At 56.6% G+C, this 24,848-nt stretch overlaps 4 protein-coding genes across 5 annotated transcripts; 1 reads left to right on the forward strand and 3 right to left on the reverse strand.

The window, feature by feature from the left end:
* Positions 1 to 839: 839 nt before the first annotated feature.
* Positions 840 to 4,734, forward strand: Tapbpl (TAP binding protein like). Of its 2 annotated transcripts, none has more exons than XM_090325079.1 (8): positions 840 to 939; positions 1,158 to 1,259; positions 1,799 to 2,029; positions 2,125 to 2,337; positions 2,746 to 3,090; positions 3,181 to 3,489; positions 4,117 to 4,203; positions 4,340 to 4,734. In XM_090325079.1, exons 2-8 carry the CDS (start codon positions 1,202 to 1,204, stop codon positions 4,381 to 4,383), a joined length of 1,287 nt encoding a protein of 428 aa, XP_090181205.1. In that variant the 5' UTR covers positions 840 to 939; positions 1,158 to 1,201; the 3' UTR covers positions 4,384 to 4,734. The 2 variants fall into 2 exon arrangements, with proteins under 2 accessions (XP_090181205.1, XP_090181206.1); XM_090325080.1 differs by having other exon boundaries at positions 843 to 931.
* Positions 4,735 to 5,753: 1,019 nt separating this feature from the next.
* Vamp1 (vesicle associated membrane protein 1) lies at positions 5,754 to 11,328 on the reverse strand. Its single transcript, XM_090325100.1, has 6 exons — positions 11,271 to 11,328; positions 8,548 to 8,674; positions 7,975 to 8,133; positions 7,285 to 7,336; positions 7,104 to 7,171; positions 5,754 to 6,892 (listed from the first exon to the last, which is right to left on the reverse strand). Coding segments are annotated over exons 1-5 (360 nt in total). The 5' UTR covers positions 11,273 to 11,328; the 3' UTR covers positions 5,754 to 6,892; positions 7,104 to 7,151.
* A 2,760-nt stretch (positions 11,329 to 14,088) lies between these two features.
* Mrpl51 (mitochondrial ribosomal protein L51) lies at positions 14,089 to 16,623 on the reverse strand. The gene is made up of 3 exons (XM_090325099.1): positions 16,088 to 16,623; positions 15,788 to 15,898; positions 14,089 to 14,388 (listed from the first exon to the last, which is right to left on the reverse strand). The coding sequence occupies exons 1-3, from the start codon at positions 16,164 to 16,166 to the stop codon at positions 14,192 to 14,194; spliced, it is 387 nt and encodes a 128-aa protein (XP_090181225.1). The 5' UTR covers positions 16,167 to 16,623; the 3' UTR covers positions 14,089 to 14,191.
* Positions 16,624 to 19,302: 2,679 nt separating this feature from the next.
* On the reverse strand, positions 19,303 to 23,522 carry LOC150041991 (vesicle-associated membrane protein 1-like). Its single transcript, XM_090325155.1, has 5 exons — positions 23,480 to 23,522; positions 23,264 to 23,417; positions 20,606 to 20,732; positions 20,292 to 20,450; positions 19,303 to 19,666 (listed from the first exon to the last, which is right to left on the reverse strand). The coding sequence occupies exons 1-5, from the start codon at positions 23,520 to 23,522 to the stop codon at positions 19,478 to 19,480; spliced, it is 672 nt and encodes a 223-aa protein (XP_090181281.1). The 3' UTR covers positions 19,303 to 19,477.
* Positions 23,523 to 24,848: the final 1,326 nt, after the last annotated feature.

Below are 24,848 nucleotides of genomic sequence, written 5' to 3' on the forward strand. Positions count from 1 at the left end.
CTCACTCTTTCTCAGCCGAGGGAGGGTGGGAAAGACGCCTGAGTCTTCTTTTGTCTTAAAGTCCCTCGCGGGGCTCGAACTCAGGCCGCTGGGCTCCGTCCCTGAGCTGCTTTTGCACAAGGCCTGAGCTCTACCACTTGAGCCGCAGCCCCACGTCTGGCTTTTTGCTGGTTCAGTGGAGATGAGAGTCTCACGGACTTCCCCGCCCTGGCTGGCTTTGAACCGGGAGCCTCAGATAGCTGGGGTGACAACAGAAATGCCGGGGGACATGTGTGGAGCCCCAGCCTTGAACAAAACCAGGCGCAGGGACTTGAGTTTAGGCCTCAAGGCTGGTAAAGAAAGAAGGGGGAGGAGCAGGAGGAGGAGGAGGAGGGGGAGGAGGGGGAGGGGGAGGGGGAGGGGAGGGGGAGGAGGAAGGGGAGTAAAGGGAGGAGGAGGGGAGGGGAGAAAAGAGGAGGAGGGGAGGAGGAGGAGAAAAGGGGAGGAGGGGGAGGAGGAGGGGGAGTAAAAGGAAGAGGGGAGGGGGAGAAAAAGGAGGAGGAGGGGAAGAGAAGGAGAAAAGGGGAGGAGGAGGGGGAAGAAAAGGGGAGGAGGAGGGGAAGGAGAAAAGGGGAGGAGGGGGAGGAGGAGGAGGAAGGGGAGGAGGAGGATAAAAGGGGAGGACGGGGAGAAGAAAGGGGGAGGGGGAGGAGGGGGAGGAGGGAAGAAGAAAGGAAGAGAAAGTTGCTTCCCATGGCTTCAGCTCCTCCCCAGGGCCTCACCATCCGAGCTCCCGTCACGCCTGTCAAGTGCGGGGATCCCAGCCCCCCCTGCCCCCCCGCAGGGCCCCACATTTCCATAGACAAAGCCTGGCCCGCGCCTGGCTCTGTGCAGTCCTCAGGACTGGGGTGTGGGGCCCCCCATGTGCTGGGAGCTGCGAGGCGGGGTGGGGGTCAGCAGGTGTGGGGGGAGAACGACTGGATGGGATTCACCTGGGGCTCTTCTTGGGGCGCGGGGAGGGAGGATAAGCAGGGGGACTGGCTGCCGCCTGGTGACATGGCAGCAACTGAAAGTGAAAGAGGACGCGGGGCGGGCGAGGCCAGCGGGAGCCCCATGGCGGCGAGGTGAGGGAGCTGTCGGTGTCCCCGCGCTGCTGGCTAACCCAGGCTCACCCGCAGGGGACCCCAGGAGGCAGGGGGGGCGACCCCGCACCCCCAGGGCCATGATACCCCGCTGGCTTGGGCTACTCTGCCTGGCTCTTCCTGCAGCCATGATACCAGGTGAGCTGGGGGGGGCACGGGGTTCATACGATCACCCCAAAACCAGAGCCCTGGACTCCGGAGGGGCAGAAGTGGCCCCTGGGAGGAGGAGAAGGGGTCTTCAGGACCAGGAAGCGGGGGGGGGGGGCGGTCAGGCCAAACCTCAGAGGCAGGTGGGGTGTGTGTGTGTGTGTGTGTGTGTGTGTGTGTGTGCGCCTGCGGTTTTGAACCCAGGGCCTGGGCGCCGTCCCACTCAACGCTGGCGCTCTACCACTTGAGCCACGGCTCCCCTCCAGCTTTTTGCCGGTTCATGGGAGATCATTGTCTAGTAGACTTCCTTGCCCCAGGCTGGCGTTGAACCACCGAGCCTCAGATCGCAGCCTCCTGAGTGGGTGAGGTAACAGGTGTGAACCGCGGGTGCCTGGCTGGTTTCCAAGACGACGGAATGGAGGGACCCCTCCCCCTCCCCCAAAGACAACTTCTCCCCTCTGGGAACCGGGACAAAGCTCGGTCTGTGAGTTCAAACCCCAGCCCTGGCTCACCCCAGCCTTTTCCTGCAGGGGACCCAGCCGTGGAAACACAATGGCAGCCGGTGGACGTGGTCTTGGGGTGCTATTTGGTGACGGAAGATGGCCCCCCGGGGGCTTTCGGGGGCAGTGCCATCAGGGAGAAGGCCCGGCTGGTACTGAAGCAGGTCCCAGTGCCGGCCCACGACGCCCTGGAGGGCCTCGGGGACTTCGAGGAGGACACAGGGACCGAGGGGGACCCCTCTGTCACCTTCGAGGCTTCAGGTAGAAAAAGCCTTTGCCCCCAGATAGCCCGGATTCCCCCACACACACAGCGGGGCTCCCCTGGCTTCAGCACCCTCTGCACCCCTTCTCTGCAGTGGCGCTGGCCCGGATGCCCGGGGCCGAGGCCTTCGTCCACGCCGAGTGCAACGAGCAGGAGGTGGCCTGCGAGATCGCCCCGTCCTGCCCCGAGGCCGCCTGCTTCGTCGTGCAGGCCCGGCTGGCCGGGGCCGGGCCCAGCGTCTCCCTCCTCATGAAGGCTCTGGAGGGGGCCGAGAACCCCGGGTCTCCAGGGAAGATCAGGACAGCAGGTGAGGGGGAGCGGTGTGTGCTCGTGTCAGTCCTGGGACTGGAACTCAGGGAGCCTGGGCGCTGTCCCTGAGCTTTGATGCTCAAGGCTGGCGCTCTACCACTTGAGCCACGGCACCACTTCCGGCTTTTTTGCTATTGTTATGGTTTTGCCAGCCCTGGGGCTCAAACTCAGGGGGCCTGGGTGCTGTCCCTGAGCTTTGATGCTCAAGGCTGGCGCTCTACCGCTTGAGCCACGGTGCCACTCCTGGTTTTCTGGTGGTTCACTGGGGACGAGAGCGTCACAGACTTTTCTACCCAGGCTGGCTTTGAACCGCGATCCTCAGATCTCAGCCTCCTGAGTGGCTGGGGTGCCGGGCAGGTGCCAGGCCTGGGGACGTGGGGTGACGCCACACCGTTTCCCTCTGCAGTGGAATTCCAGGTGACCACAGAGACCCCCTCTGTGACTCTGCTGCTAGGTGCCACAGGCTCCTTACACTGCAGCTTCTCCATGGCGCCCGGCCTGGAGCTGGCTGGCGTCCAGTGGCGGCTGCAGCATAAAGGTCACGGCAAGCTGGTGTCCAGCTGGACGGCGACAGCAGAGCCGGGGCAGGCCACGCGGGAGGAGGCCACGCTGGACCCCGAGCGGCTCCTCACGGCCGGGGACGCCACCCTCAGCCTGCCAGGCCTCACGCTCGAGGACGAGGGGACCTACATCTGCCAGGTGACGACGACCCAGTACCAACTCCAGCAGGTCATCCAGCTCAGCGTGCAGGGTGAGCTCCCAGCTCCGCCTCCAGGGTGGCCGGGACTCCAGGCGTGCGTGGCGGCACTGGGCCCCGATCCCCCCTCCATTGTCTCCGCAGCTCCCCCCAAAGTCCGGCTGAGCGTCACCCAGACGGCCGCCCTGCCCACGGTGGTGTGCGCTGTGAGCGGCTACTACCCTCTGCCCGTGGGGGTGACGTGGACACGCGAGGCCCCGGGGGGAGCCCCAGCACCAGTCCCCGAGGACGCCTCCTTCTCCAGCCTCAGGCAGAGCGCGGCTGGGACCTACAGCATCTCCTCCTCACTTCGGGTGGACGCGGCCCCCGAGGGCGCCGTCTACACCTGTGAGGTGACCCACAGCTCCCTGGAGGAGCCCCTGAGGGTCAGCACGAGGGTGGACCCACGCACAGGTACCCCATGGCCCCCCCACTCCTGCTGCCATCTTGGGTCTGTCCCGGGCAACCCTCTAGTACAGCCCAATAGTCATAGGTGAGCTCTTCACTTACGCATTTATTGGCATTTGCCAGGTCCCTGGCTGGCCTCGAACTCCTGCCTCACTGGGACTGCAGGTGTATGTGACCCTGCCCGGCTCGGCTCCTGTATTATGTAGGCACCAGGCAACACTTGGCAAAGGTTGGCCTGGACCAACTTCTGCCATGGCTCATGCTCTGCTCTCCTGGCTACTCGGGAGGCTGAGATCTGAGGATCGAGGCTGGAGGCTGAGATCTGAGGATCGAGGCTGGAGGCTGAGACCTGAGGATCGAGGCTGGAGGCTGAGACCTGAGGATCGAGGCTGGAGGCCAGCCCGGGCAGGAAAAGTCCACGGCACTCTCTCGTCTCCAATGAAACCACCAGAAACTTGGAAGTGTCCCACGAAGCTCAGGGAACAGCGCCCAGGTCCCGAGTTCGAACTCCAGGGCCAGACATTTAAACAGTCGGGTGGAACGAGGCAGAGCTGGGGGCGAGGCGTGATGCAGGGATACACTGACACGCGTGTGTGCCCATCCCGGGCTCCTCTCGCCCCTTCTCGCCCACAGAGCGCCAGGCGGGAATGGACGCCGTCACCCTGACCATAACTGTCTTTCTTGTCATCCTGCTATGCTGGGTGCTTTGGAGGCAGCAAGGTGAGTGCTCCCGAGAGAGTGCTCCCCCCACCAGGCCTGCTCCTCCCCCCATCCTCAAGATCCGATTCCCCCCCCCCAAGCACTGCCCACTGTCCAGTTTGCCGGGAACAAACTAATTGTGCTCCCCTCCTCCCAGTTTTCTTCCCGAGGTCAGCCAAGCCCCTGAGGTATTCGGTGTAAACGTCTTCATCCTCCTGACTCAGGGGTAACGAAGAACGGGGATCCCCCCCCCGACACCCCGTCCTTCCACTCGACTGCATCGTGGCTCATGCTTCTAGTCCCGGCTACTCAGGAGGCTTGGGGATGGACGGAGGTTCAAAGCCAGCTCCGGCAGCCAAGTCCCTGAGATTCTGATCTCCACTGAGCCACCAAAACCACAAAGTGGCGCCGTGGCTCAGGTGGTAGAGCGCCAGGGATGGCGCCCGGGGCCCTGAGTTCAAGCCCTAGGACTGGCACAAATTCTCTCTCTCTCTCCCTGGAAAGTCAGAGGGCCTTTCTTCCCAGAGTGCCCTGGACTGACCAGCCTCAGGGGATCCCTTGAGGATCTGATCAGAGAGGAACGGGTACGAGGGGGGGCAGGGGATGGGGTGGAGTCAAAATAAAAGCCCCTGACGTCCACTCAGACAAAAGCTTTTCCGTTCCCTTGTCTTTCCCCACGCTCGGCCCAGCTCACCAGTCCCCAGTCCTGGCTGCCCTAATATGCAGTGATTAAAGGTGTGGCAGAATCGGGGCCTCTGGCTCATCCCAGCTACTGAGGATGGAGGTTCGAAGCCAGCCTGGACAGGAAAGTTCATGAGACTCTATTTCCAAATAACCATACAAAAAACACAGGTGGAAGGGAGGTTGAGAGAGTGGCCTAGTGGTAGAGTGCTCGCCTAGCATGCACGAAGACCCGGGTTCGAGTCCTGGGTACCACAGACATAGAAAAAGCCGGGAGTGGTGCTGTGGCTCAAGTGGTAGAGCTCTAGCCTTGAGAAAACCCAAGGACAGTGCTCAGGCCCTGAGTTCAAGCCCCGGGGCTGGCAAAAAAAAAGGTGGAAGTGGAGCCGTGGTTCAAGTGGTAGAGCACCAGCCTTGAGCTGAAGAGCTCAGGGACCAACATAAAATCACCATGGTGTCCCCAGAGGAAGAAGGCTGCCCTCCCCACCCCCACCCCTGGCCTCAGGTGTGAACAGGGACACGCCCACGGCCCACGACACTTCCACCCCCCCCACGGCCTCCCACCCAATCAACACGCCAGCCGGTGTGGTGGGAGGCGTCTGTATTTTTTCTTTGTGGCTTTGGTGCAGAATACATGGATGGAGTTGGCGGCTGAGCCCGCATGCCTCGGTGGAGAGAGAGATGTTGCCGTCGGCCCTAAGTCTGAGCCGCGGGTCGGGGGACAGACACACAGTGGAAAGCCCATGGCCGCTCCAGGCCACCGGGAGGAGGGGGTGGAGAGCTTGGGGGCCCGAGGGAGGGGGTGCTTGCATTGCTGTGCCTGCGTGCGCATGAGTGGTGGGAGGGAGGGGGACAGCAGAGCCGGAGGACTCAAGGTGGGAAGAGAGAGGATAGACGGACGGACACCCCCAAACACAGAGCCAAGAACGTCGGGTGAGCCCTGGTGAGGCTGAACCCCAAGAAATGACCCCCAAGCTAGGGCAGGGCCCAGGGGCGCTTCTGGGGTGACTCTGCCTCAGACAAAGCACCCCAGTCTAGTGAGCAGAACAGATCTCCGGGGGGTGGGGGGGGACGGGAGGCAGGGAGAGAGCGGCCTCCATGCTTCCTTCCAGCTCTTCAGGCTCCACCCGGGGTGGGGATGGGGGAGGAGGGAGAGGAATGAGGGGGTGCAGAAATGAGGGAAAGGAAGAAAGGATGGTTTTGTCGGGAAATGCTGCTGCATGAGAAATGGGGTGCAGCCCAGCGGGGCCCCCACCGGAGGGTACAGGCCATAGGGGCCTCAGCCTGGCGCCCCCCCCACCAGCCCCTCAGTTTACCCCAGGGTCCACTGTGTGTGTGTGTGCCCAGGGTCCAAGAAGGAAGAGGAGGTGGCCAGGGGAATTCAGTGGTGGCCAAGGGTCCCTAGGTGCCAGGGTCCAGGCCCGATCCCCCCCCCATCCACCCCGGAGGCTGTCGTACCCCACAACAGACCAAAAGAAAAAAGAAGCACAATTGGTCGATTCCTCCTGTGTGTCAGAAACCACAATCCACGGCCTCGCAGGCTTTGCTGGGATGTGGTTATGCAGTGTCCACACACAACAGAGAATGTTCCAGAAAACGCAGGAGGGAGGGGCAGGTGGGGGGGAGCGAGAGGGGGAGGACAGAGACAGATCAGCTCCTTTCATGAGAGAGAAATCGCCACTGTGTGCTGCCCCCGCCGGCTGTGGTGGCCTTTGGGGGACACTCCTGCCCTGGCTGGCCACTTTTCAGTTTTTTGGGGGGGGGACACAGGTCAATGCCCAGTGGCACGGGGGCAGGGGCCAGCTGGTAACTCCAAGTCCGTGCCCCGAGCAGCATTTCTAGTGCGAGGGCAGAGTGCCAGTAAATGCAACCAAAGAGGAGGCGCAGGCTGGAGCGGGGTGGACGGGGGGTGAGAGGATGGAGAAGCCGGGCTGGCGTGGAGGGCGGCAGGGGTACAAGCAGGACTTGAACTTGCGTGGCAATGGAGAACAGGGGAAGGGGGGGGCACACTCTCAAGTAAAAAAGTAGACTGGACAGAGGAATCGGGGAGTCCAGGATGGAGAAGAGACAGACAGACGGACAGACAGACAGACAGACAGACAGGAGAACAAGAGGGCGAATTACACCACGTTGACAGGTGTCCGGACCCCAGCCAGGGACAAAGAGCAGAGTCCACCCTCTTCCATTCACCCTAGGGGGCCAGCCCCCTACCCACAGTGCCTTGCAGCGGGACCACTTACCCATCCGCCCTCCGCGAGGTTCCTGGGCTCTCTCCCTCCTTCCCACCCTCAGCCAGGGGTGTCCATACCTGGGTGAGAGCACCCCCATGCCCCAGGCAGCAGGCAGCAGCAGGTGAGTGGACAAGCAGCAGGCAGGACTGGGAGGAGACCCCTCCCCCCCAGCCACCGCGGTGATACTTACTTATTATAACTACCACGACGATGGCGCAGATAGCCCCCAACATAATCATCATCTGAGGAGGCAGAGGGGCAGGTGAGGGGCTGGGGACACATCTGAAGCCATCCTTCCTCCACCCAACGCTAGGGACCCCCGCAGGTCCCTCGGGGAGGTCCACACAACCCCAGCCCCTCGCCCGCCGCTCTGTGGGCACAGGGGAACAGCAGCTGGCATTATTTTTGTCTCGTTTTGGTGGCCCTGGGGAAAGTGGGCGCCGGGGGCTCAGGCCTGGCACCCCAGCCACGCAGGAGACTGAGGTCTGAAGATCCTGCTTGCCCAGGCAGGAAAGTCCCCCAGCCTCTTATGTCTACAGAACCACCACAAAGCCAGTTGGGGAGCTGTGGTTCAAGTGGTAGAGCGCCGCCACGCCAGCAATTGAGTGGAAAAGGCTCAGGGCCAGCGCCCCCAGGCCCCGAGTTCAAATCCCACTCAGAAAAGTTTACAAAAGGCAGAGTTTGGATCTGTAATCAATGAGCTGATGTCCTGGCGCCCCCTGGGGGTGCACTTGGGTACTGCATCTGAAGGGAGGCTTGCAGATTTACTGCCCCAAGCCCAGCAGAGCAGAGACCCACTGGGTCCATTAGAAAGAAGCCATGGAGAGGCCAGTGGTTTTCTCGCCTTCTGTGAGAGACCCCGGAAGCCCAGGAAACTCACCTTGCAGTTTTTCCACCAGTACTTCCGTTTTAGCTTGGCGGCGCTGCTCTCAAACTGGGAAGCTCCGGCTTGCAAGGCATCGGCTCGGTCGTCCAGCTCAGAAAGCTTCTGGTCTCGCTCCAAGACCTTGTCCACATTCACACGCATAATGTCCACCACCTGAGAGGGACGCAGAAGCTGAGCTGCAGGCCGGGCGCTGCCACACACACACACACACCTGACATCCCAGCTAGCCAAGAAGCCCAGATCTGAGGATGGCGGTTCAAAGCCAGCCTGGGCAGCGAAGGTCATGAGACTCTGATCTTTGATGAACCATCAAAAAGCCGAATCCCTCAGGGATGGTGTCCAGGCCCTGAGTTCAAGTCCCAGGACTGCCACAAAAAAAAATGAAATTAAAAACAAGCAGCTGTTGAGATTCTCCTGAGAGGTAGGGAAAAACTATGACTGGCGGGTCACAAGTCTCATCTGTGTAATTCTAAGAGGTTTTCTGCTCTCAGACAGACAGACAGACAGACAGACAGACAGACTGTCCCCTTGGGTTGAGAAAACTGTCCAGCAATGGCATCCACCTACCTCTTCCACCTGTGCCTGGGTTTGCTGCAGCCGTCTGTTGCTGGTTAAGTTTGGAGGGGGGCCGGGGGGTCCCCCTCCTGGGGCAGCCCCTTCTGTCCCTTCAGCGGGGGGCTGAGCTGGAGCAGACCTGAGAGAGAGGTGAGCCGGGGTGCAGAGCAATGAAGACCAGAATCGAATCCGTCTGCAGCCCCATCTAGCCCAAGCAATTCCATTTAGTGCCATTGAGACATCTTGTTTGTGAGCAGAGGGCGGTGACACATGCCTTTAACCCCAGCTACTTAAGAGGCTGTGATGTGGAGGATCGTAGTTCGAAACCAGCCTGGGCAGGAAAGTCCATGAGACTCTTATCTCCAATGATTCACCAAAAAGGTGGAAGTGGAGCTGTGACTCAAGTAGTAGTGTCGTAACCTTGATTGAAAAAGCTCAGGGAGAGCCCAGACCCTGAGTTCAAGCCCCAGTGCAGATACACACATCCCAGAATCTCCCTAGAACAGTCCTGGAAAAAATACACTAGTCAGCAAGTCACCTCAAAGGAAATCCCTCTGGGGCCGGGAGTTTGGCCTAGTGGTTAAAGTGCTTGCCTAGCATGCATGAAGACCTGGGTTTGATTCCTCGGTACCACATACATAGAAAAAAGCCAGAATTGGTGCTGAGGCTCAAGTGGTAGAGCTCTAGCCTTGAGAAAGTCCAAGGACAGTGCTCAGGCCCTGAGCTCAAGCCCAGGACTGGCAAAAAAAGAAAGGAAATACCTCGACTAATGACAACAGAAAGAACACCGAGGGCCAGGAGAGTGGCCTTGTGGTACAGTGCTTCTCCCAGCATGCAGGAAGACCCAGGGTTCGATTCCCTGGTACCATATACATAGAAAAAAAAAAACGGAAATGGTGCTGTGGCTCAAGTGGTAGAGCTCTAGCCTTGAGAAAGTTCAAAGAGAGAGTGATCGGGCCCTGAGTTCAAGGCCCAGGACTGGCCAAAACAAAACAACAAAAAAGAACACCTAGAATCCCCTTTCTTTCCCTCCTGGCAGTTTTCTCCATCTACAAAAATCATGCATAAATCTCTGGGAGAGATTCTGCTGGACAGATTACACTGATGTCTTAGCATCTCCATTTTCCACCTTTTCCTTCAAAACACAAAATAGACACCAAGCAGAAGGACCCATGAGTGCGCGATGCTACCGCTGAGCTAGCTTGAAGCACCCACTGCACTGAAGGCGTAACTCAACGAGAAAGAGGCAGTGGAGTTGGAAGCAGTCCAGGCCAGTGGGACCAATGTCAAGGTTAAGGTCAGAAACCTCATGATTTCTTGATGGCCATGTTTTTCTAAACCCCCTTGCTGGCATCGTACACCAATGCAATCTGGAACTAGGGACCTCAGGCGCCCCTCCCTCCCCAACTTGCAAACTCAGGCCTTGTCCAAAACGCACAGAATTTCATCTTTTTTTCTTTTTTTTTTTTGGGGGGGGGGTCAGTCATAGAGTTTGGACTCAAGTCCTGGGCGAGGTCCCTGAGATCTTTTGCTCAAGTCTGGTGCTCTACCACTCCAGCTACACAGCCCCACTTCCGGTTTTCTGGTGGTTCACTGGAGGTAAGAGTCTCATGGACTTTCCTGCCCAGGGATGGCTTTGAACCATGGTTCTCAGATCTTAGTTTCCTGGGTAGTTGGGAGTAGCTGGGCATGTGCCCAGCCGGAATTTCAGCAGGCCAGTGGCTTATACCTATAATTCCACGTACTCACTCAAGAGGCTTAGATCTGAGGACCAAGGTTTGAAGCTAGCCTAGGCAGAAAAGTCTCTAATAAACTACCAAAAAGCTGGAAGTAGAAGTGTAGTTCAAGTAGTAGAGTACTATTCTTGAGTGAAAAAGCCAAGGGACAATGACCAGACCATGACATTCAAGCCCTAGTAGTGACATAAAAGAAACATACAAAAACCCTGCAGAACTCTGCAGAGAAAAAAACCCAAAAGGGCTCGTGAAGGATTTGGGGGTGCACGCCACCTACTACGGCTGGGAATCACAAATAGTACAACGAGGTGCAGGAAGTTATAACCCTTATATAATGCAACTAAATCCTGCTCTTGTTTGCTCAGAGAAGCCGAACGGCTTGCAGTTACCAGAAGCCAGGACTCCAGGGATGAATGAGAAAAGGTGGGGAAAAAAAAAAAAAAAAGAAATCTCTGTCAAGCCTCTTGTCCTAGAAAGCCAAGCCTTGGTGTGTCATACCTGCCATGCCAGCTACTCAGCAGGCTGAGATCTGAGGATCCAGGTTCAAAGCCAGCCTGGGGCAGGTCAAGTCCATGAGACTCTGATCTCTAATATACTACAAAACACAAGGTGGAGGAGCTGTGTGGTTCAAGTGGTCGAGTGGCTAAGCTAAGGGACAGCGCCCAGGCCCCGGAGTTCCAGCCCCAGCTCCTGGCTCAAGTATCCTGGGAAGTCCTCAGCTTGTCTAACCACAGTGCTGCCCTGCAGAGGGGAGAGGGCGGTGGGACCCCTGGCCGGCCTGTGGGGTGCTGGCTGTGGAGATGGGGTGCTGGCCCCCCTCCCTGTCCCCGGGTGTGTGTGTGGGGGGGTGAGAGGCCCGGCCTGGCTCCCCGCGACGCCGCAGCTGCTGCAATGCGCCATTTTCCGTCCCGCAGAGCCCCGCGCTGGGCGGGGGGGGGGTTGGGGGGGTCAGCAAGGAGGTGCCCAGCACCCCGATATCAGAGATCAGAGTCAGCTCACATGTTTCTGGTGGAGGGAGCTGGGGATCCGTGTCCTCTGCGGAGGCTGCGGCGGCGCGGCGCGGCGGGGAGAGTGGACAGCAGCACGGCCGGGCCCCGCCTCCTGCTGACCGCCCGGAGGTCCAACTGCGCCGGCGGAACTCGCTGCGGCGGCCGCGCTGGACCCGGGCTTTATAAGTACCGACCACGCCCCCTGCAAGATACTGACAACCGCGCTGTCCAATCGGCAGCCAGGATGGCTTCCAGGTGTGCCCGTCCCTTCCTCAAGATGAACCAATCACAGCCCTTCTTTCATTCATGTTCTAACATTCCCACACTGGCCAATACAAAGGCAGTTTACTTTATCTGTCTAGGTGAGTGACAGGGAGGGAGTGGGAATACCGCCCCTCAGCCAATCGCAGAGCTGGCCGCTCCTGTCAATCATCCCGCTCCCGGCTGAATGGACCAATCAAGCCGGGATTCGGGAGTCCTGGGCGGGCCTCGGCTCAGGCTTAGGCGCACACACTTGGCCCGCGGCCCCGGCCCAGTCTGGGCGGAATTGCGGGACGTGGGCACCGAGTTCTGGGTTCGGATCTCATGGGAACGCAGGCTCATTTCTTCACCCCGAAACCTGGAAGCCATCCGAGGCCCCCCACCCCTTGCTCAATTATGCACTAAGTCCAGTCCGCTTTTCCTAATGGGTTTGTGCAGGCGCTGGGCTTGAACTCAGGGCCTGTGCGCTGCCTCTGAGCCTTCTTCAAGGCCTGCGCTCTACCACTTGAGTCACAGCTCCACTCCCTGCTTTATGTTTTAAAATTAGTTCTGGTGGCTAATTGGAGGTAAGCGTCTTGACTGATTTTCCTATCCTGGCTTCAAAGCTGGATCTTTGGACCTCAGCTTCCTGAGGAGCTAGGATTACTGGCATCAGACACCAGTGTCCGATGTTTTCTTTTTTTTGCCAGTCCTGGGCTTGAGCTCAGGGCCTGAGCACTGTCCTTGGGCTTTCTCAAGGCTAGAGCTCTGCCACTTGAGCCACAGCACCACCTCCAGCTTTTCCTGTGTATGCCAGGCAAACACTCTGCCATTAGGCTATGCTCCCGACCCCTGAACTCAGGGCTTTGAGCTTGCTAGTTGCTGACCTGAGGCAGCCAGACACCCTTCCATGAAATGCATAATCGTTTTATGATATGCTTTTTGTAAAAAGTTACACATAAACTGTGACTGCGCTTGTTTTGGATTTTACTATTTCCTTAGTTTTCTGTACATGTGTAGTTTTATCATTGTTCACCCACATGTACACATTTAAAAAAGACTGAAGCATTGGGCTTTCCTTGTTTCATTTTTGCTGGTCTGGTTTTGGCTGAGTTTTTTTTTTTCTTTTTGTGCAGGTACTGGGGCTTGCACTCGGGGACTGAGCAATGTTCTTAGCTTTTTCACTAAAGTTACACCACAGAAACACACCTTTGCCTCCAGCATTTTTGCTGGTTAATTGGAGATAAAGAGTCCCATGGACTTTTTTCTACTTAGGCTGGGTTTGAACTGCAATCTTTACATCTCACTCTCATGAGTAGCGAGGATTACAGGTGTACAGATGTGAATCACAGGCACCCAACTATTCTTGTTTGTTTTTTTTGGAGGGGGGGGGAATAGGCACAGTCACGGCTCTTGAACTCAGGGCCTGGGCACTATCCTTGAGCTTTTGTGCTCAAGTACTTAAAGCCACAGCTCCACTTCTGGCTTTTTGCGGGTCGCTAATTGGAGAGCAGCATCTGACTTTCCCGTCTTTGAACTGTGATTCTCAGATCTCAGCTTCCTGAGTAGCTGGGATTACAGGTTGTGAGCCAGTACTCACACACCAAGTGTTTATCCCATCTTTCTGAAATCACATCAAAATGACCAGCTGTAAAAACTTGGAAGCAGTTTATAAGCTCTCAAAAGACAAAGACAGGGAGAAAATATTTCTGGCAGTGTGAATGCCTGAGTTTCCCCACCAACCATCTCCTAAGACAACATTAAATCCCTACATTACACTTGTCATCCTGGCTACTCAGGAAGCACAAATCTGGAGGATCAAGGTTTGATGCCAGCAAAGGCAGAACAGTCTAAGACTCTACCTCAGATTAACCCAAAAAAATGAAAGATCGGGGGCATAGCTGAAGTAGCCCAGCAACAACCATCAGCCAAAAAAAGAAAGAAAAAGCCACACGAAGGTAGTTCTAACCCAAAATCTGGTACTAAACAAGATAGTTGAGACAGCAATACAGGGGGAAATATACTAGAAGACTCCTACATAAAGCAGGAAGCCCAGGGGACTATGCCCTTACATGGCAACCACACTGCCTTAAGAGACTGCTAGGCGATGCCCCTTACCTCTGCGGCATTAATAGCAATGCTTGGTGCTGGCAATTCCTGTCTACAATCCTAGCTAAACAGGAGGCTTAGATTTGACGATCACAGTTCAAGCTGGGAAAGTCTGCGTGATTCTTATCTCTCAATTCACCACCAAAGAGCCAGAAGCAGAGACGTAACTCAAGTGGTAGAGCAACACCCTTGAGCAGAACAAACTGAAAGGTGCCCACACTAAGTTTACTGATACCAAAGAAATCAAACAAGAAGGTGCCAAGAATGAGGAGAAAGAGAGAATATATAAAGGGAAAATTTTAAAAATCGAGCCAAATACTCCATTATCTGATTAATAAAGAATCTAAAAAGAGCCAGGCACTAGTGTCCTGAGAATGGAGGATGGTGGTTTGAAGCCAGTGTGAACAGAAACGTACCCAAGATTTTTTTTAATCTCCAATGAATCACCCAAAAACCAAACCAAAGCAAAAACCCTCCAATACCCTGCACGGACACCTGGCTTTATTAGGGGAGCCCTCTCCCCAAGGGTGGGTCCTGATCCCCTGCTAGGCCGGCCACCCAGGCCTCCTTCCCCACGGTTCTCTAGCGGTACTTCCCGTGCCGGTTGAAGTGTTTGTAAAGATAGTTGATGCGCTTGTTAAGGTTGTGCAGGTCATCCAGGAACATTCTGCTCCCCACCATTTTCTTCTTTCTGATACAGCGCTGCAGTTCGTTCCCTTTCCAGCCCCGGAGCCACACGGGACCCCGGATCAGGTCTTTGGGATGCTTTTCAAAGTTTCCTGGGGAATGAAGGGGAGAGAATGGAGTCATTTCAAGACCAGAGGATGGAGTGTCTGCTGGTGAGCCCGGAGAGGTGCCACATTAATGTCACCCAGCACTGAGGAGGCTAAGGCAGGAGGATCAGGACGTTGAGGCCGGCCTGGGTGACATATGGAGACCAGAGAGCCTGAGCTGGACCAACTAAATCTTTGATCTCAGTTGCATCTTCCTGAGTGGATCTTGCCCACAGGGAGGGAGAGAAAGAGAAGAGAGGGTGAGAGAGGCATGGAGTGAGAGGGGGAAAAAAAAAAAGAGGAATAGGAAAGAAAGGGGAAGAAGAGATATGGAAGAAAATTACATAGAGAAGAAAGGAAAGGAAGGAGGGAAGCAATGAAGAAAGAAAGGTAGATACCAGACTTTGGACCATCAGTGTTCTGGGAATTCAAATTCTAGTCTTGCCATATACAAGTTTTGAAAATCTGACTTCACCTCTGGCTCCTGGTTCCTTTTCTGTAAGTGAGCTTACACATGTAGGCTACTCAGAAAGGAACTCACCATGGACAGTCACGCATGTATCTGCTCTTCCTACACCAGAGACAAAGATGGCCATTCCAGGACAGAAAAATGGAGAGTATGAGAGCCCCCAAAAAAAGCCAAACTTGAGACCTGAAAGAATTCAGATTTCTGTCCTGGGTGTGGGATAATTCTACCCTAAACTGCCAGCGAGCCTGGGGGTAAAGAAAGGTTTATGCAAACTGTTAGCTGTTTACTGTTCAGCTCCACCCCAACTTGTATACAATTGGTAGATGCCAATACTTTACTTTTGGCCCATACTTCCCTATGTGAAAAGCAATAAAAGCTTCGGTTAATGGAATCTTGGGACCTGAAGCTGGCTTAAGGCTTTTAGCCTCTGGCACCCCAAACCTCAAGTCAGATCTCCCCTACTGCCTTCTCCCAAGTCACAGTGGGTTGCAACTAGAGAGTTACCGTGGGAAAACAACACTGGTCATATTCAACGTTCACAGGTGATGATGGAACCCAGTTGCATCGAGGGGAGAGGGGTGGGGTTAGGCCTGACAGGGAAGAACCAGGGGCCTCACGGGTGGGGAGGGTGTGGAGTTGGGAGAGATGGGGGAAGCTCAGACAGGGAGATCTGGATCAAGGGACACTGGACTCACCCTGCGATAGTCAATTAAAGCTAAGAACCTTTTATGAGTGTGTGAACCCACATACTCGGGGGGGGAGGGGGGGGGCTTGAACTCAGGGCCTGGGTACCGATCCTTAGCTTCAGCCTCTTGAGTGGGTGGGATGACAGGTTTGGACGCCAGCAGGTCGGCGCGCCCCCACCCCTGCCGAGCCCCCCACAAGAGTGGGGGTGTGTGTGGCGAGGGGTGGGGGTGGGGAGAGGCCGCCCCTTACCGAGGATCCCGATGTTGTCGTAGACGCCAAACAGAGCCCGCTTCTTGTTCCAGCGGTCAACCGCTCGGCGAGGCGGGACGGTGAGCCGGATGAAGTAGTTGCTCGGGACACCTGCGATGGGGCGGGGGGGAGGGGGTCGGTCAGTGGGGGGGGGGAAGGGGGGAGGACGGGGGACATCAGTCGAATCAGGGCGGGGGGAGAGGACGTCAACCACCCAGAGCCGGGCCCGGGACCGAGGTCGATCAGCCACAGCCGTCGCGGACCCCGGATCTCGGGGCCCCCCCCCTCCCCCAAACTCACCCAGGGAGAAGCTCCGGCAGGCCCAGGGCACCCGGCCCCACAGAGCCCCGCGCGCCGCCGAGCACACCGCCGCTGCCATGGCTCTCGACTCGCCAACGCACACCGAGACGAAGGAGGAGGAGGCGGTGGCCACGCGTGACCTTCAAGGACTCCACAGAGAGGCCAGGTTCCCCCCACACACACCCGCCGCGGGACTCACAACGACCAAGCGCTGGGGGCCGCCATCTTGAATCCTACCCAGGGAGCGTTGCGTTTCCGCCGCTGGCAAGCCCCGCCCCGCAAGTTCCGGCAGTCGGCGGCCCTCGCGCGAGGGACTTCCGGTCCGCGCACCGGAAGTTTGGGAGCGCTCCGAAGAAACCGCCGAGGGGAAGTTCGCCTCGTCCCGGTTTCCCCGAGCGCTCTTAAATAAAGGAGCGCATCATGGAGCCTGGACCCTGTGACGCTCTCCTCACGGAGACACGGGGAATTTGAAGTGTCACCGAGCGGAGGAGAGGGCGGGACGCGACATTCCTGCCAGGCACTGCGGCGGGTTCCACGGGGGTGACGCGGCCCGCGACAGCCTCGCCGGCCTGGGCGGGGCGGAGCCGGGAGCTAAGCCCCGCCCCCGCTGCATCTTCCGCGCTGTCATTGGCCGGCTCTCCCAGCAGGCGTCTGTGATTGGTCGGCCTGCTGCGATTGGGGATTTTTTTTTTTTTGAACGCTCCATTGGCGGGTTTTACCGTCCAAGGGCCCGCCTCAGAGGGCGGGACTTAGCCCTCATCCTGCTGCCGATTGGGCAGCCCGTCCGCCAATCTGGAAGGACTCCCTCTCTGATTGGTGCGCTCGGTGCACTCATGTTTTCAAGGGTGTAGTTCAGTCTGGACTTGGGAAAACCATCACCTCCGAAGGGTTGAAAATGCAGAGACAGGTCCGATGCGACGCGTGGCCCCGCACATCAAGTTCAGGTATGATTAATAGTTTACCATCACCTCTTCCCATAGGGTAAGAAGAGGTGATATTTGCCGAGCCCTGGTGGCTCCAGGCTGGCACCCCCAGCTACTCAGGAGGCTGAGATCTGAGGACCCCGGTTCGAAGCCAGCCCGAGCAGGAAAGTCCGTGAGACTGACTCTCCAGTAAACTACTCAAAAAAAAAAAAAAAAGCCAGCAGTGGTGTAGCCTTAGCCTTGGGCACCAAGAGGACAGCAGCGCCCCAGGCCCTGAGTTCAAGTCCCACCACCTACAAAATAAGGGTGACAGGAGACACGCCTGCAACCCCAGCCCTTGCTGACTGGGAGGCAAACGTGGGCAGACTTGGGGTCTCAGGCTAACCCGAGATAAAAGCTCAAGTGGTTCCGCATCTGTCTACCAAGTGCAGGGCTCTTGAGTTTGAACCTCCGCAAGCCAAGAGTGAAAGGACAAGGTGGCTTTGGACCTGCTTTTGGTGGTGGTAGTGAGCTGGGACTTGAACTCAGGGCCTTCCAAGCTTTGCTTTGCTTATCCACTCCAAGTTGGCGCTCTGTTATGTGAGCCACACCTCCTGCTGGCTGATTAAAGCTAGTGTCCCCAGAACTCTCCTTCCTGGGTTGACTTCAAGCTGGGATCCTCAGATGGCAACCTCCTGAATAGCTGGGATTACAGCAGTGAGCCAGCAGCTCACTCAAGTGTTCTAGCATTTGTGTTACATCCCCAGTGTTTCCTTTTTATTTATTTTTTTTATGAAAAAAAAAAGTAAACTTATATTGGAAAGTCCAAGGTCAAGATACGGGCATCAGGTGAGGTATTTTTCTCTTGGAGTTGATTTAAAAAACACATGTAAGGTGGAGGAGGCAAGGGGATCACAAAGTTAATACCAGTGGGCTGGTCGTGAGTTCAAGGTCAGCATGATGCACGTGGACCCTGCCGGCCAAGGGCAGAGTATGTAGCTTAGTGGTAAAGGGCTTATCCAGCTGCACAAAGCCTTTTATTCCCCAACACTTCAAATGAATAAAAGAACAAACAAGCCAAGCGCCAGTGCCTCACTCCCGTAATCCTGACTGCTAATGATGCTACATCCCAGGATTATGATTTGGAGACCCAAGTTCAAGCCCCAGGACCAGCAACTCAAAACACGGGGGGTGACAGATGAAGAGGAAAAGGACAGGTGTGCTGTGCCAGCGGCTTCTGGGCTCACCCATTCCCTGCACTAGGAGGACTAGGAGAGGCAGCAGATGGGGAAATGCTAGTGGGGAGGGCTGCCTCCCCATCCTCAGAGCCTGCCGCCTCTGTCACCCCATGACGACCCTGGCCCCGGCCTCCCACCCAATCAACACGCCAGCCGGTGTGGTGGGAGGCGTCTGTATTTTTTTTCTTTGTGGCTTTTGTGCAGAATACATGGAGTTGGCAGCTGAGCCCGCATGCCTCGGTGGAGAGAGAGAGATGTTACCATCGGCCCTAAGTCTGAGCCGCGGGCCGGGGGACAGACACACAGTGGAAAGCCCATGGCCACTCCAGGCCACTGGAGGAGGGGGTGGAGAGCTTGGGGGGCAAAGGGGAAGTGCTTGCGTTTCTGCACGTGCACGGTAATCGGGAGGGGAAGGAGGCAGAGGAGGGGTCAAGACAAAATGAGAAAGGAGACAGATTAATACCCCCAAAACACAAGGCCAAGGATATCTGGTGAGCCCCAGTGAGGTTGAACCCCAGGAAATGAACCCAAGCAAGAAGGCAAAACCCAAAGTAAACAGTTGAACGAACCCCCCCAACGATGGAAAATCATGGGATGACAGTAGGAGAAGCAACTTGACTTTCTGAAAGAAAGGGGTGCCAGGCCGGGCTCACGAGCACAGAAGAGAAAGACCACCATTTGCTGGTCCTGCCCGGTGTATTGGGGCTTTTCTGGGGACACCCCTGGCTCTGTCTCCTGCTCTGGCTGGCCACTTTTCAGTTTTGGGGGGACACAGGTCAATGCCCAGTGGCACGGGGCAGGGGCCAGCTGGTAACTCCAAGTCCGTGCCCTGAGCAGCATTTCTAGTGCGAGGGCAGAGTGCCAGTGAATGCAACCAAAGAGGAGGCGCAGGCTGGAGGGGGGTGGACGGGGGGTGAGAGGATGGAGAAGCCCGGCTGGCGTGGAGGGCGGCAGGGGTACAAGCAGGACTTGAACTTGCGTGGCAATGGAGAACAGGGGAAAGGGGGGGGGCACACTCTCAAGTAAAAAAGTAGACTGGACAGAGGAATCGGGGAGTCCAGGATGGAGAAGACAGACAGACGGACAGACAGACAGACAGAGAGGAGAACAAGAGGGCGAATTACACCACGGTGACAGGTGTCCGGGCCTTGGTCGCTGACCCCAGCCAGGGACAAAGAGCAGAGTCCACCCCCCTTCCATTCACCCTAGGGGGCCAGCCCCCTACCCACAATGCCTTGCAGCGGGACCACTTACCCATCCGCCCTCAGTGGGATTCCTCGGCTCCCTCCTTCCCATGCCCCAGGCAGCAGGCAGCAGCAGGTGAGTGGACAAGCAGCAGGCAGGACTGGGAGGAACCCCCCCCCCCAGCCACCGCGGTGATACTTACTTATTATAACTACCAAGACGATGGTGCAGATAGCCCCCAACATAATCATCATCTGAGGAGACAGAGGGGCAGGTGAGGGGCTGGGGACACACCTGAAGCCATCCTTCCTCCACCTAATCTCAGGGAGGTCCCCACAACCCCAGCCCCTCGCCCGCTGCTCTGTGGACACAGGGGAACAGCAGCTGGCACCATTTTTGCCTAGTTCTGATGGCTCATACCTGTAATCCCAGCCATGCAGGAGGCTGAGATCTAAGGCTCGTGGGTTAAACCAGCCTAGGCAAGAAAGTCCCTGAGACTCTTCTAAGTTATCACCTCCAAGTGGAGGTGTGGCTCAAGTGGTAGAGCAGTGTCAGCCTTGAGTCAGGGATAGCGCCCAGGCTCTGAGCTCAAGTCCCCAAACACTGCAAGCACTGTATAAATATGGGGTCCTTGTGTGGCTGTGCGGGGAAGCTGACCACTCTGAGCCACCCAGGACAGTGAACAGCAGGGTGGGTGGAGCTGATGCCCTGGTGCCCTCTGGGGGTGCACTTGGGTACTGCATCTGAAGGGGAGGCTTGCAGATTTACTGCTCCAAGCCCAGCAGGGCAGAGACCCACTGGCTCCATTAGAGAGAAGCCATGGAGAGGCCAGTGGTTTTCTCGCTGTCTGTGAGAGACCCCGAAGCCCAGGAAACTCACTTTGAAGTCTTTCCAGCAGTATTTACTTTTTAGCTTGGCGGCGCTGCTCTCAAACAGAGAAGCTCCGGCTTGCAAGGCATCGGCTCGCTCATCCAGCTCAGAAAGCTTCTGGTCTCGCTCCAAGACCTTGTCCACATTCACACGCATAATGTCCACCACCTGAGAGGGACGCAGAAGCTGAGCTGCAGGCCGGGCGCTGCCACACACACACCTGTCATCCCAGCTAGCCAAGAAGCCCAGATCTGAGGGTGGCAGTTCAAAGCCAGCCTGGGCAGCGAAGTTCATGAGACTTTCCAGCAATGGCATCCACCTACCTCTTCCACCTGTGCCTGGGTTTGCTGTAGCCGTCTGTTGCTGGTTAAGTTTGGAGGGGGGCTGGGGGGTCCCCCTTCTGGGGCAGCCCCTTCTGTCCCTTCGGCGGGGGACTGAGCTGGAGCAGACCTGAGAGAGAGGTGAGCCGGTACAGGGCAATGAAGACCAGAATCGAATCCGTCTGCAGCCCCATCTAGCCCAAGCAATTCCATTTAGAAGACGGGTAAATAGAAGGAATTCTAGTGCCTGGGAGCATGGCCTAGGGATAGAGAGCTTTCCTAGCATGCATGAAGCCTTGGGTTCGATTCCTTGGTACCACATACACAGAAAAAGCTGGAAGTGGTGCTGTGGTATAAGTGGTAGAGTGCTAGACCTGAGAAAGCTCAACGCCCCAGACCCTGAGTTTAAATCCCAGGACTGGCAAAAGAAAAATACATAAAAGGACTGCTAGTGTCTGGGTGATTCCCAGAGGGGAGAGGGTTACAGAGGCCAGGCCAAGCGGAAGTGTTCTGCAACCATGTTTAGATAAGGTGCAGAATGTCGTTGAGACATCTTGCTTGTGAGGCAAGTGCGGTGTCACACGCCTATAAATGCTGTAAAATAAGCACTCAGAAGGGTAGACTGAAAACCCATCTGAGCTATACAGTGAGGCCCTGTCTAAGAAAGAAAAAGAGGGATCCAAGAGAATCCTTGTTTTTCTTTTGATTGCTTGTGGGGCTTGAATCGTGGGCACAGTCCTTGAGCTTTCTCAAGGCTAGTATTCTACCACTTGAGCCACAACACCACTTCTGGTTTTTTTTCCTGTATGTGATACTGAGGAATTGAGAACCCACAGCTTCTTGCATGCTAGGCAAACACTCTGCCAACTAGACTACACTCCCAGGCCAGGCCTGAACAAGATTTTTTTTCCCCCCTTAAGCTCATTCGTTTAAGGCTGGCACTCTACTACTTTGAGCTTTACTTCCATTTTTCTGATGGCTCATTGGAGATCACAGTCTCACAGACTTTCCTGCCTAGACTGGCTTTGAACTCTGATCCTCAGATCTCAGCCTCCTGAGTAGCTGGGATGACAGGCGTGAGTCACCAGTATCCAGCTCCCGGGCACATCTGGACAGAGAAGGTAGGAATTTTGGATCTGGGACCCAAAGCAATTGCATTAGTCATGCTAATTGTTCCAAGGCCTAGACAGGAAACGAATACAGTGGAAAGAGTCCGTGCCAAGACGTGGAAGACTCTCTGTTCCTTTCTTGTCTTCATCTGGTAGGGCATCAGGACACCAAGTCTCCCGTGTCACAAGTAGAAATCTTGGTCTATAGCTGTTTATGCAGAAAAGGCCATTCACTCTTGCTCTCCACGAAGCTAAGGAGTCTCCAGTGGGCAGTCACTCAGGTAACCACAGCTACTCAGGAGGCTGGGATCTGAGGATTGTGGTTTAAAGACATCCAAGGCAGGAAGAATCTGAGAGACTCATGTTCAAGGAACCACCAAAACCCTGGAAGTGTAGTTGTGGCCCAAGGAGTGTGCCAGCCTTGAGTAAAAAAGGTCAGGGACAGTGCCCAGGCCCTGAGTGCAAGCTCCAGTGCTGATACAGTGATGTCTTATTACCTCCATTTTAAAAAAGCAACCTCTTCCTTCAAAACACAAAGAAAAACACCAAGCTGAAGGCCCCAAGCGTCCCCAGCTCGTGATTGCCGGCTCGCCCCCTCAAGAGTTCTGCAGTTCTGGCTAAAGATGACATTCTGACTGGGTGCTGGTGACTCATGCCTGTCATCTCAGCCACTGGGGAGGCTGAGATCTGAGGATCAAGGTTCAAAGCCAATCCCGGGCAGCAAAGTCTATGAGCCTCATCTCCAGCTGATCACTGGAAAGGTGGAGGAGCTGTGTGTGGCTCAAGGGGTAGGGAACTGGCATAGAGGGAAACAGCTAAAAGACACCGCCCTGGCCCCGAGTTCAAGATCCGGTACCGGCACCAGTTATCCCTACACTCATGTGCACAGTTGAAAGGGAAGTTCTCTGCCTGTCTAGCCACAGTGCGGCTGCTTTGGGATATTAGCCATGTCGTTGGTGATGGCTGGGGACTAAACTGTGTGTGCTGGGGGGAGAGAGAGAGAGAAGGGGAGAATGATCTAGGTCCCTCCATCTCCAGATCTTCCGGCAGGGCCCTCTCCGGCTGGCCCAGGCAGGGTCCTCTGCCCAGGATGGCAGGCCACGGTCGTCTCTGGTCTTTCTGAACGGTTCACCTGGCGCCAGGGACGCCGGCAGGGGAATTTTCTGGAGCTCTGGGGTCATAAACTGAGGGGGGGTGTATGGGTGGGAGTGGGGGGGGATCCAGGAGTCAATTCCGTGCCCGTGGTCCTGGCAGGTACGCCCAGGCCTGGATGACAAATGGGGTCCCCCAGTATGGGGAGGGGTCCCCGAGTATGGGGGGGTCCCTCCCGAGTATGGGGGCATGGGAGGGGGGGTCCATCCATACCAAAAGAAGCGTCATGCAGAGCAGAGGGGAGGTGCCCGAGGCCCCTGCCCGTGGGGTGCTGGCTGTGGGAATGGGGTGCCGCCCCCCCTGCCCCGCCCGGCTCCCCACTGTCCCCCCACCCTGCTGGGGTGGTGGAAGCGGGCAGTCAGCCAGGAGGTGCCGAGCACCCGGAGATCGGTCGACTCACATTTCTCGGATGGAGGGAGCCGGGGATCCGCGTCGTCTCCGGGGGCTGCGGCGCGGGGTGGGGGGGAACCCGGCGTGGAGACCCGGCTGACTGCGGGGATGCTCGCCGCTGCCGCCGCGCGGGACCCGGACTTTACGAGCGCTGGCCACGCCCCCTCGGAATCACGGACAAGCACGCCGTCCAATCGGCAACCAGCAGGGCTCGGGGCGGGAATACCGGCCCTCAGCCAATCGCGGAGCCGGCCGCTCCCGTCAATCATCCCGCTCCGGGCTGAATGGACCAATCAAGCCGGGACTCGGGAGTTCCGGGCGGGCCTCGGCGCGCGTCCCCGGCCCGGGTCTGTCTGGGCCCACAGAGCTGCTGCAGAGCCCACGGAGCGGGGTCGCAGGACGTGGGTGGGGGCCGGGTGCCAGGTCCCCATCCCAGGCCTGTTTCGGCTATTTCTTCACTCTACCACGTGAGCCACAGCTCCCCCCGCACCTCCCCATTCCGGTGTTAGCTCCTTAGCAAAGCTGAGATCTGAGGATCCCGGTTCAAAGCCAGCCCAGGCAGGAAACGCCATGAGACGCCTGTGTCACCAGTAATCACAGAGAAAACAGGCTCAAAGCGGTAGGGCCCCTAGGCTTGACAAAAGGAGCCCAGCCAGGGACAGTGTCCAGGCCCACAGTTCAAGCCCCAGGACTGGCCAAAAACGAACACAAGATCTCACTGATTTTCCTGTCCTGTCCGGCCTCAAACCGGGACCCTGGGGCCTCAGCCCTGTGCCTCACCCAGCATGACCTGTGTGAACCACAGGCACACAGCTGCTGCTTCTTTGGCGAGGAGGGGAGGCGCTGGGGTTGGCACAGTCCTAGCCCTTGGACTCTAGGCCTTGAGCTCAGTAATGATGCATGCTGCTGCTCTGAGGTTAGCTGTCTCTGAGTCCTGTGTACATCACCACCCAGGGTTTCCGTGACAGAATTTCCTACTGAGACAGAAATGTTCCTCTCTGCAGCATTCTGGAATCTTCTTTCCAAGCTTCATCTACTCACTTGGCAAGGTAGGATGATCCTGAGAATATCTGACAAACGCAGTGTGACTGCCGCATGACTTAATAGCTGCGATATGTCCCAGTGTAGACGCTGAAACGCCAAAAAGAAATATGCCTCTTAGGATGAATGAAAAACATGCTGCTTCAAGGCTTCTACTTCCTTCTATCCATCCACTGCAGTCACCATCCTGCTGCTTCCATCCTTGTGCGTTGACGTTGAAAAAGACAATGTATTAAAATTATGAGTTAGGGTTCGAAACTCAGGACTGTAATCCTAGCTTCTCAGGAGTCTGAGATCTGGAGGATCATAGTTCAAGCCAACCTGAACAAGGGAGTCTGTGAGACTTTTAGTTTCCAATTAACTACCAAAGAGCCAGAAAAGGTATGGCTAGAACACCATCTTCCTTAAGCAGGAAAAGCTGGACAGTGCCCAGACTGATGTGAAGCTCCAATACAGACACAAAAGAAATAAAAGATTTGCAGAGAACATACAAGCCCAAGACTTGTATCTTTGTTTCCTCCTGCCTGAATTCCTGGTTATATCTTCTCCTGAAA

This window comes from Megascapheus bottae, chromosome 37 (assembly GCF_031878675.1).
Source record: "Megascapheus bottae isolate mThoBot1 chromosome 37, mThoBot2.hap1, whole genome shotgun sequence".
Lineage (NCBI taxonomy): Eukaryota > Metazoa > Chordata > Mammalia > Rodentia > Geomyidae > Megascapheus > Megascapheus bottae.

What these genes read in the sequence shown, in the direction of transcription:
- Tapbpl (XM_090325079.1), top strand. Translation starts at nt 1,202, where the DNA reads ATGATACCCCGCTGGCTTGGGCTACTCTGCCTGGCTCTTCCTGCAGCC. An exon ending in TCCTGCAGCCATGATACCAG is followed by an intron (nt 1,260 to 1,798) that starts GTGAGCTGGGGG and finishes CTTTTCCTGCAG; the next exon opens with GGGACCCAGCCGTGGAAACA. An exon ending in CATCCAGCTCAGCGTGCAGG is followed by an intron (nt 3,091 to 3,180) that starts GTGAGCTCCCAG and finishes TTGTCTCCGCAG; the next exon opens with CTCCCCCCAAAGTCCGGCTG.
- Vamp1 (XM_090325100.1), bottom strand. An exon ending in CCCAGGCACAGGTGGAAGAG is followed by an intron (nt 8,134 to 8,547) that starts GTAGGTGGATGC and finishes CGTCCCTCTCAG; the next exon opens with GTGGTGGACATTATGCGTGT. An exon ending in CGTCGTGGTAGTTATAATAA is followed by an intron (nt 7,172 to 7,284) that starts GTAAGTATCACC and finishes GCTCTCACCCAG; the next exon opens with GTATGGACACCCCTGGCTGA.
- Mrpl51 (XM_090325099.1), bottom strand. Translation starts at nt 16,166, where the DNA reads ATGGCAGCGGCGGTGTGCTCGGCGGCGCGCGGGGCTCTGTGGGGCCGG. An exon ending in CTGCCGGAGCTTCTCCCTGG is followed by an intron (nt 15,899 to 16,087) that starts GTGAGTTTGGGG and finishes GCCCCATCGCAG; the next exon opens with GTGTCCCGAGCAACTACTTC. An exon ending in CGACAACATCGGGATCCTCG is followed by an intron (nt 14,389 to 15,787) that starts GTAAGGGGCGGC and finishes TTCATTCCCCAG; the next exon opens with GAAACTTTGAAAAGCATCCC.
- LOC150041991 (XM_090325155.1), bottom strand. Translation starts at nt 23,522, where the DNA reads ATGATTGACGGGAGCGGCCGGCTCCGCGATTGGCTGAGGGCCG. An exon ending in GCTCCCTCCATCCGAGAAAT is followed by an intron (nt 20,733 to 23,263) that starts GTGAGTCGACCG and finishes CCTCTCTCTCAG; the next exon opens with GTCTGCTCCAGCTCAGTCCC. An exon ending in ACTGCTGGAAAGACTTCAAA is followed by an intron (nt 19,667 to 20,291) that starts GTGAGTTTCCTG and finishes CTGTCTCCTCAG; the next exon opens with ATGATGATTATGTTGGGGGC.